Source organism: Melanotaenia boesemani, chromosome 23 (assembly GCF_017639745.1).
Source record: "Melanotaenia boesemani isolate fMelBoe1 chromosome 23, fMelBoe1.pri, whole genome shotgun sequence".
Lineage (NCBI taxonomy): Eukaryota > Metazoa > Chordata > Actinopteri > Atheriniformes > Melanotaeniidae > Melanotaenia > Melanotaenia boesemani.
Window position 1 is genome coordinate 5,232,934 of NC_055704.1, and position 10,889 is coordinate 5,243,822.

A 10,889-nucleotide genomic window follows, 5' to 3' on the forward strand; every position below is an offset into this window, starting at 1 on the left:
TACGAGAATGTTATCAAAATCAGATCTTGAAATGATAATTCATGCTTTTATCTCATCTTGTATTGATTATAATATTTCTGTCATCACTTGTCTCAATAAGGCGACTCTCAGCAGACTGTCGGCAGAACTCTGTCGCCAGTACAGCTTCTAACTCATCATATAATGTTCGGAATATTTGGAAAATAAATAAATTAGTAAATAAATAAATAAATAAATTTCCAATGGCTTGGCTGAGGTCTGGAATGTCAGTGCTTTTAGTTATTATTATTATCACCATAATCATCACCATTATTATGGTTTAACTTCCTCTATTGATTTTTTTTAAATACAGCATTATTTGAATAGCGACGCTTAACAACAATGGCATCACAGGACTTTATAGACAAATCAGTTCGAGACCCCCTAACCCCTAACCCTAATCAGTAACAGTCTGGTTAAGGAAAACCCTCACTGCAGCATTCTAGATCAGATCTAATCTGAATCTAATCAGGAAGTAATGAAAGCATGGACTAGTTTTTCCTCATCATTCTGAGACAGGATGTCCCTAATTCTAGTAATACTACGTAGTTGGAAGAAGGTAAAACCTGTTTTAAGTGTGAGCCAAAGGACAAATCCTGGTCCAGAATAACTCCACGGTTCCTCACTGTAGTCTAGAAGCCAAATTAATGCCATCCTGAGTTTTTCTGATACAATGACAACAACCTCATTCTTGTCTGAATTTAGAAGGAGAAAATTCAGAACCATCCATGTTTTTACCTCTTTAAGACATCTTTGTAATCTAGCGAGCTGATTGGTTTCATCAAGCTTCACGGAGTAAATCTGAGTATCACCAACAAAGCAATCAAAGTTTATTCCATGTTTGTATCAAAGGGAAGCATTTACAAAGTATTGGTCCACTTACAGAACCCTGAGGAACCCCATGACTTAATCTGGTGTGAGCGGAAGACTCATCTTTTACATTAACAAAATGAAATCTATAAGATAATTATGACTTAAACCAGCGTGCAGTTCCTTTAATTCTGATAACATGTTCAAGACTCTGTAGCAGAATGTTGTGATCAGTGGTGTTGAATGCAGCACTGAGATCTAACAGGACTAGTCCAGACCAGAGTCCTTTATCTGAGACCACGAGGAGATCTTTTGGTAACCTCCATCAGGTCTGTCTCTGGTCTATGATGAGATCTAACAGGACTAGTCCAGACCAAAGTCCTTCATCTGAGACCATGAGAAGATCTTTTGGTAACCTCCATCAGGTCTGTCTCTGGTCTATGATGAGATCTAACAGGACTAGTCCAGACCGGAGTCCTTCATCTGAGACCATGAGAAGATCTTTTGGTAACCTCCATCAGGTCTGTCTCTGGTCTATGATGAGATCTAACAGGACTAGTCCAGACCGGAGTCCTTTATCTGAGACCATGAGGAGATCTTTGGTAATCTCCACCAGGTCTGTCTCTGGAGGAGAATTTCCTATATTTAATTAATTCCATTTTTTTGTCTCTTTTTAATATACTCTATTTTAAATTAACTTTATAAATATATTTTTCTACATCATCTAAATTTAATTTCACCTTTAATTCGCCTTTTTACCTATCTTCTTTTTAATTGTCTCTATTAAATTGCCCCCAATTTAATTTACTACATTTAAATGTCAAAATTGAATTCCCTTTATTAAATTTCAATTATTTTCTTTTTAAATAATTTTTTGTACTTTTGTAATTTTTTGTGTTTTCACTTTCTAAATTTATTTTCTCTGTTCATTTTCCTCTATAATTTTTTTCTCTTTAAATCTCTAAATTTTATTTCTTCTATTCATTTTAAGTTTATTTAACTTTATGTATTTAATTTGCTTCATTTAATTTTCTTTATGTAAATTTAATCTCAGTTAACTTAACTGTCCAAAGATGGTCCTGCAGTCTAGTGGTCCTACCGTCTCTAAGCTCTGGACCGTCGGACTTTAAAAGGTTTACTAAAGACAAACCAGGACTGTACTCATTTTAAGTGTCATTTTCAGTGTGGGGGTTAAATAGGTGGGGTTGTTGTGTAGAGAGGTGAGACGTGAACAGGTTGTTGTGTATAGTCACTGTTGTGTGTGTTTTGTGTAAAAGCCTAACCAGGGACGAGCATTGGGAGTTGGATTTGAATTTCCTATATTTACCTTATTCAAAATTCTAAAACTGAATTCCTTCATTTAATTTCCTTTGTTTACATTTTTCTGTTTAATCTTCTAATTCTATTATTTCTATTTATTTTAGTCTATTCATGTTTAATTTTATTTAACTTTCTAAATTTAATTTGTCTGCCTGGTAAATAGAGGTTAAATAAAAAAAAAAAAAACAATGATAAAGTAAATTTCTTATTTCTAATTCGTTCAATTTAACTTACAATATTTAATTTCTTTTATTTTAATTTCTAAATTGAATTTTCTCATTTTAATTTTGTTTATTTACTTTTTCTCTTTAATTTTCTAAATTCAGTCTCATCTCTTTAACTTTCTATTTTCATTTTCCTTCATTTAATATTCTTTAGTTTTTATAATTAATTTATTCTATTTAACTTTCAATGTTTTTTTCTACTTTATGTACTTGCCAGCATTAGTCTTGTGAGCATTTGGAGGAACATCAGAGATTATGGGGATCCGATCCCTCTCCAGGCTTGAATTTCATACAGGTTTGAATTTGGTACAAAAGATATATTTTTTTTCTAACATAATTTAGTGACACTGAAGTGACAGAACAAATGAAGTATATTTATTAATATTTACAGGGTTGGAATTAAAGGGGAGCTAAGAGGAGCTCGGCTCCCCCAAAGACATCAGCTACTTTAAAGTGAGGCCTAAAAATTGTCCACATTAAGGTTACATTTAATTTTTCAACAAGGTTCTTGATGTTTCTTGAAAAGAGTTGCATTATGTTGCCAACATAGTGTGTGAATTCATCATTTAATGAGTTAAATCTTCCAACGATCCGGTGTGTTTCCAGCAGCATTGGTCGTGTGCTGTGAGCTTCCGAACAACGACCGCCGGTGTACTTCCTAAAGTAGCTGTTAAAGAACTTTATGATTAAACCAGCTGCATACAGTAGCAGAAGGCTTTCTTCTTTGGGTAGTAGCCATTTTTTTGACCACGCTACATGTCATATATGTGTGTGCACATGACTTGTGAAGTAGTGGTGCACGCACAAAAATAAGCCCCGGTCCAACTGAAGCCCTGAATATATTTATATATGCATTGTTTAGAATCTCCAGTTGGTTTGATCCCTGTGTGAATCTGAAAATCCAGATTTAATCCCAGAGGCTGATAAAAACACATGCTATCTAAAACTACTAAACATAAGATGAGGGAACATACTCTGAAGAAAAAAGGAAAATGTAACGCTGCCAATAAAAAGAAATTAATAGACTAAAAATAGACATAAAAAATAGGAAGGGTGGAAACCCTTTTTTTTACTGTTCCACATCAGAGTTTTTTTTACTAACACGTTTTAAATTTAGCTAAAGTGATGTAAACAAAAGATTTGCCTTTTAATGTCACACTGAGTCTTGTAGTAAATGGATTTTTGACTCGCATGTATAAATAAAAAAAGTCTCATGAAGTCAACGTCTACAAATTAATTAGAAAAAAGTTTGGTTCCAAACAACGCAGAACGTTTGTCAGTGCACAGTTTCTGGTACACCAATTAAATTGAGACACACGTCAGAGCTCGGCTAAATCAGTGTTGCTAATTTAGCTATTTTTGTGCTATATTTAACGAGTTTTCAGACCCATCTATTGACTCTATTTCAAGAAGAGACGCGTGACAAATCTAGAGTCTTTTCTGGTGTTATTCGAGACTTTTGGAGACTGACGTGAAGCGTTTCTTCATGAGCTGCTTCTGCACCCTCCCCTTTCACAAGCCCCCCCCCCCCCCCTTCCCAGGCTCCAGGACGGACTGGAAGCTGCTGCTGGCTGATCCCATCCTGGTTTACCTCACTTCTAATGCCTGTTGATGAAGAATGTGGAAGAATTTACAAAGTTAAAAATTCTGCAACATCTTGTAGACTCTGCTGCTGGTTAAAGTTTTTAAAATGACGCTTTAACTTTAGGTCTGTTCAATTTGGGCCTCAGGGATATTTTCTACTTCTTTTTCTACTGTTTTTTTTTTTCCGGACATAGAGCTTGAGTTTACAATAGTAATATCTGTATCTATTATTTGATTCAATCGTCCACTAAAATCCATGTAAATTAAAAAATTTAGCTTTATGGTGCAAATATTGTTTTAAAATTAAAATTTGATTCCTCAATCTTGTAATCAATTACAAAGCCTGTAATTAATTAGACAAAGTTTTGATCAAGTCCCTCCCCTAATCTAAACATCTGAAAAAGATGCTAAAATTGTCCAGAATTTTATTTCCTTTCTGCTTATCCTGTCCTGTCCCCCCAGTTCCAGCCGGTCCAGACCCGGTTCTGGTCCTGTTAAAAGGGAGGTTTTCCTCCTCACCGTGGCCTGCTGCAGCTCAGGATGAAGGACTGAATCACAGAGAAGATTAAATATCCCTGAAGCAGAATCATTTCTGGGTTTACGTAACAGAAATAAAACTTTATTGATTAACAGAATTATTTCAGCTCTTCACATCATGATCGTTGTTTCTAAACTTTATTACAATCAGTTCCAGTCATTTCTCTGAACAACTAATACACTTATTTATTGACCAGTGACATCTAATAATGTTTATTTTATGTGACAAATGAAACATGAACAATCCCATTAATAATGAAAAATCCTGAAAAAGAGACACAACCTGTCAGAGAACAATAAGTGATCAATAAAATAAAAATCAATGAAAAATGATGAAAGAGAAGAGAAGAGAAGCTCCTCCAAACTGAGGTCGTATCATACCCATGCTCATGCTGCTCACAGCCTGGTTATGATACAGCCCCCGCTCTGAAGGGCAGCCATCAATCAACCTGATCCGTTTCCATGGAGATAAACATCCAGAGAAGATTTTCATCATATTAAAATGTTGTTTCGTCAGACGCAAACAAACAAAAATAAAACGAACTTTTACCTCCGAAGCAGCTTTCACTTTTCGTCTGTGAAGATGGAGGGAAGAAGAGACGGAGGGATGAAGACAAAGAGGGATGTGGACAAAGAGGGATGAAGAGATGGAGGGACGAAGAGACAGCAGGATGAAAAGTTGGAGGGATGAAGAGACGGAGGGATGAAGAGATGGAAGAGCAGGTCAGTTTTCCGTCCTCTCAGCCCTCTGACAGTCGGGACCACTGTGGAGCTGAACAGAGCTGCTTCAGTCCTCTATAATCTGATTCTGTTTTGGGGATTTGGAGGATTGAGGAGGATGAGGAGGATGAGGAGGAGGAGGATGACCTGCTCAGGTAAATCTGAAACATCCGGATTAAGGCTCCACTCACGGAAAAGTAAAGGTTCTTATTGGACTTTTATCTGTCCGCCATCTGCTCTTCATCTCTGAGCCTCTTCATCACTTTACCTAAGACCTCATGTCACGGATCAGCGCTGCGGTCCTGGCCGAGTTCTACTGACTAGTACTGCATCATCATCATCTGTTAACAGCATGTCTGATGAAGGTGCTGTCAGTTTCTTTCTTTGTTTATAAATCAGGAAGTTTGTTTGGAAAAAGTTCAACTGCAATCAAACTGATTTGATTCAGACTTTTAAGAAAAATCCTGTAGAAATTAATTGATAAATGAGAGAAAATGATCAACCTGAATCTTCAGTTAAACGGTGAAGGATTTCATGTTAATAGAGGATCTGTAACTGAAACCTCATGTGTGATGGAGCTAATCTGGTAAACTGTTTACTCAACATTAAAATGAAAAACAGAACTAACGCTCACGTACAGAACATCCTGTTCTAGACAGGGCAACTCAACCCAGGGCCTGTGGAGGGGCCCCAGATAATATCTAGAACATGCAGGGGCCTCCATCCTGCAGATTCTGGATGTTTCCCCCAATCGTCAGATTTAATGAATCCAACAGCTGGGTGTGTCAGGTGTTGGAGATCTACATCCTGTAGGACACTATTACACAGCAAGAGGCACATCAACATCATTCAAGGTCTTACTCAGCAGTCCGGGGAAGCCGGGATCAAACCACCTACCTAGGATCAAACCACCTACCTACTGATAGATGACTGCTCCTCTGTTATGAGGTAGAGGGCCCTAAATCAATTTGTCTTTGTGTCCCAAGACACCCTGCTTGCCTCCAGTTATGGTGTATGAAGGTGGTGGTGGGAGAGGCAGTTGGTGCTGATTGACTGCCATGTTTCCGTCAGTCTGTCGCAGATCAGTTGAAGCTAAACCTGCAGCAGCCATGTCTACACCCGCAGCAGCCATGCCTACACCTGTAGCAGCCACTTCTCCACCACAGCAGCCATGCCTACACCTGTAGCAGCCACGTCTACACCTTTAGTAGCCATGCCTACACCTGTTGCAGCCATGTCTCCACCACAGTAGCCATGCCTACATCTGTAGCAGCCACGTCTACACCTGAAGCAGCAATGCCTACACCTGTAGCAGCCATGCCTACACCTGCAGCAGCCATGCCTACACCTGCAGCAGCTATGCCGACACCTGTAGTTAAAAAACCTTTAGAAGGTATGAATGAGGAGCGGATGAGTAATGGAGACAATATGAAGAACTCAGAGCACCTTCAAAAACTCAACATGGACCAACCTGAACCAATCTGAACCAAACTTAACCAGTCTACACCAACCTGAAGCAGTTTAGACCAACATGGACCAACATAAACCAATCTGAACCAAAATGAACAAGTCTGAACCAATCTGAACCAACGTGAACGAGTCTGCCCCAACATGGACCAACCTGAAACCTATGTGAACCAACTGGAACCAGTCTGAACCAGTCTGAACAAACATAAACCAGTCTCGACAGCTATGGATCATCTTGAACTAACTTAAACCAGTCTGGACTGATATGGACTGATTTGCACCAACCTAAACCAGTCTGTACCAACCTGAACCAGTCTGGATCAACATCGACCAACATGAACCAATATGAACAAATATGAACCTACCTAAACCAACATGAACCAGTCTGGACCAACATGGACCTACCTGAACTAGTCTGAAACAATATGAACCAGTCTAGACAAAAAAAGAAACAGTCTGAAACAATACAAAACAATCTGAAACAACCTGAATCAGTCTGGCTGATATGGAACAATCTGGACAGACGTGAGTCTGCAGATTGAACATACATCTGCTGTCAGCCCACGAGGATGATGAAGAAACTTGAGATCAAATTTGAAAATTAGAAGTTATGCTTCACATGATGCGATTCAGGTTCCCCTCACCCAAACGCAGCAGGAATGTGTGGACGTGTGATGAACTGAAGTCCCTGAAAGATATGGAAGTTGGTGAGAATGTGGGGTAAGCCGACGTCCCTGAATGCAATGGGAAGTTGGTGTGGATGTAGTATGAACTGATGTCCCTGAACGCAGTGGGAAGGTGTGTTTATGGGATGAAGTGACATCCCTGAATGCACAGGAAGGTGTGGACATGAGATGATGTGATGTCCTTGAACGCAGCAGGATGGTGTGGACATGAGATGAACTGATGTTCCTGAATGCAGCTAAAAGTTGTGTGGACGTGGGATGAAATGACGTTCCTTAACACAGCGGGAAGGTGTGTACGTGGGATGAGCCAACATCCATGAACACAACAGGAAGTTAGTGTGGATGTGGGACGAACTGATGTCCCTGAATGCAGTGAAAAGTTGGTGTAGATGTGGGATGAATTGATGTCTCTGAAGTCATCAGGAAATTGGTGTGCATGTGGGATGAGCCGACATCTCTGAACGCAAGGGGAAGTTGGTGTGGACATAGGATGAATTGATGTCCCTGAATGCAGTGGGAAGGTGTGGATGTGGGATGAACTGAAGTAAAATAATGTCAGACCACCGACGTCTCTGTGACGCTGCAGCAGCTGCCTGAATATTTGTCTTTAAACACAGAGATGAGCAGGAGCTGGAGAACAGTCACATGACACGACGAACATTAACTATATACACTTCAGATTCATCATCATCATCATCATCAATCTAACTGCCAAACTGGACTTTATCTATAGAGTATGTCGTCTACACACTGAAACTGTAGTGGAAGGTGGATTATTGCTGACATGATGTCAATATGGAGACCAGGACATGTCTTCCTATGAACTGGTTTCTTCCCAGAAAACCATCAAAGAGACACGAGATGATGTTTTTATTTATTATTTTTACTCAGTTTGATTTAATAAAATAATGTCCAGAATTTTATTTTGGATGATGGAAAATGGACAGTAGAATTTTTGTCTATACAGGAATTATTGATCTGTTATTGATCTAATGAACTCAAAGTTTCATTCAATGAATTTCCTCTAATGTGCTGTCATTACTATTTTTCCATCCTGATATTCCACCTTTAGTTCTCCAGAGAACTTGTGACTGATAAAGTGAAAGAACATTTGCTGTTGGAGGTGATGTCACAGTTTACAGGGCTGAGTTTGTTCCGTAAGCAGATTAAAGACAAATGTTCTTAATCCGTAAAGTTTGAAGAAAGCCGTGCGGATTATCTCTCTTTAAGTGGTTTATAAGCATATATAAAGACGCTGAAGACGTTTGTGGATCAAAGCTCAGCTCCACCATGGGGAAATATTTCCACCTGTATGAGAATGTCTCCAAAGTCAGCCCCTTCGAGGGCCCCCAGTATTATCTGGGCCCAATGTGGGCTTTTCACCTGCAGACCCTGTTCATGGGCTTCGTTTTCTTCGCTGGGACCCCTTTAAACTTTGTTGTTCTAGTGGCAGCGGCCAAATACAAGAAGCTCAGAACCCCGCTGAACTACATCCTCATCAACATCTCCTTCGCTGGCTTCATCTTCGTCACCTTCTCCGTCAGCCAGGTGTTCGTCGCCTCTGCCCGGGGTTGGTACTTCCTGGGTTATACCCTGTGTGCCATGGAGGCCGCCATGGGTTCCGTTGCAGGTAAACACACCTGAGTTTGAGTTCAACACAGGAAGAGAAAGGAGGAGGGGGGAGAAAAAGGAGGAGAGGGGGAAGAGAGGAAGAGGAGGAGAGCGGAGGAAGGGAAGAGGAAAGAGGAGGAGAGGAGGGGAGAGGGAGAGGGGGAGGGAGAGGAGGAGGAGGAAGAGAGAGGAGGAAGAGAGGATGAAGAGAGGAGGAGGAGGAGGAGAGAAGGAGGAGAGAAGAGGTGATGGTGATGAAGGCTGTGCTCTCTACAGGTCTGGTGACAGCCTGGTCTTTGGCCGTCCTTTCCTTCGAGCGCTACCTGGTCATCTGTAAACCCTTCGGAGCCTTTAAGTTCGGAAACAACCACGCTCTGGCTGCTGTCATCTTCACCTGGATCATAGGGAGCTTCTGCGCCTTCCCACCTTTCTTTGGCTGGAGCCGGTAGGTCACACACCTGACTGTCCACACGTTTGCAGCTCAGGAGATGTTTCACGGCTGTCTTTGCCTTCAGGTACATCCCAGAAGGTCTGGGCTGCTCCTGTGGACCCGACTGGTACACGAAGAATGAGGAGTTAAAGACTGAAAGCTACATGTACTTCTTGTTGATAACCTGCTTCTGCTGCCCTATGACCATCATCGTCTTCTCCTACTCCCAGTTACTGGGAGCTCTCAGAGCTGTGAGTATCAAACATCTTTGTGTGTTAGTTTGTTTGTTCCACCACCAAAATGACCAAAAAAACAACAAAGGAAAAATGCTACAAATGGAAATTGGAAATGTTTCTTAAGTTAAACGCAGCTGAATGGTCACATGACCGAGATGATGATTTTAAAAGTGAGGTTGAAAGTTTGCTGTGAACTATAAGATCAATCAGCAGCTCCTCCACAGTTGTTGATACTAGCTTTAACTAGTACGGAGCACAAATCAGTTCCTCATTAGCTGGTTATGTTGGATGAAGTTAAATCGTTCTGACTAGCCGGAAGAAGGACTGTGGAGGATCAGCAGGTCTTAGTGGGGTAAACGTCTACCACAGCTGATGTGGTCTGAATGTGTTTCATGTTCTTTTCTCTGCAGGTTGCAGCTCAGCAGGCAGAGTCGGAGTCCACCCAAAAGGCAGAGAAGGAAGTATCGAGGATGATCATCGTGATGGTGGGCTCCTTCATCACATGCTATGCTCCGTACGCCCTGACAGGTCTGTACTTTTCCTTTAACCAGGATGAAAACAAAGACTTCAGACTGGTCACCATCCCAGCTTACTTCTCCAAAAGCTCCTGTGTTTACAACCCGCTCATCTACGTCTTCATGAACAAACAGGTGAGTTTACCTGAAGATTTCCTCAGATCTGAACATCACCATCATCAACGTCATCATCATCATCATCATCATCATCATCATATGAAGATGAACAGAGGACAATTAAAACTGTTTATAAAATATTTTAATAGAAAAATTATGTTTGTGTGAATTCTTCTGTTTGCTCACTAACATTATTATAACTGGTAGTAGAGTTAGTAGTAGTGCTACTGCTACTGCTACCAGTACTACTAATAGTACTACTACTACTACTACTACTACTATTAGTTGTACTACTACTAGTACTACTTATAATAATAAAAACTGTATTATTTCCTTCCCCATCTCCAGTTTAATGGCTGCATCATGGAAATGGTGTTTGGGAAGAAAATGGAAGAAGCATCTGAAGTGTCTTCAAAGACTGAGGTGTCCACAGCTTCCTAACGTTTGGACCAAAGACATCAGGAAGGACATTTGACTTTCCAAAAGGACTTGTAAAGATCTGATTTGGGATGATCTGCTGTAAACAAACATATTTCTGAACGTGTAAATACAGTTTATGAGATTTCAGCTTTAACTGCTGATGTTTATTTTATTGTAGAAGGAATTTGTTTAGA

The 10,889-nt window shown here is 40.2% G+C and overlaps 1 protein-coding gene across 1 annotated transcript; it reads left to right on the forward strand.

The window, feature by feature from the left end:
• Window positions 1–8,196: 8,196 nt before the first annotated feature.
• opn1sw1 (opsin 1 (cone pigments), short-wave-sensitive 1) lies at window positions 8,197–10,889 on the forward strand. Its single transcript, XM_041976916.1, has 5 exons — window positions 8,197–8,996; window positions 9,254–9,422; window positions 9,493–9,658; window positions 10,054–10,293; window positions 10,624–10,889. Exons 1-5 carry the CDS (start codon window positions 8,657–8,659, stop codon window positions 10,714–10,716), a joined length of 1,008 nt encoding a protein of 335 aa, XP_041832850.1. The 5' UTR covers window positions 8,197–8,656; the 3' UTR covers window positions 10,717–10,889.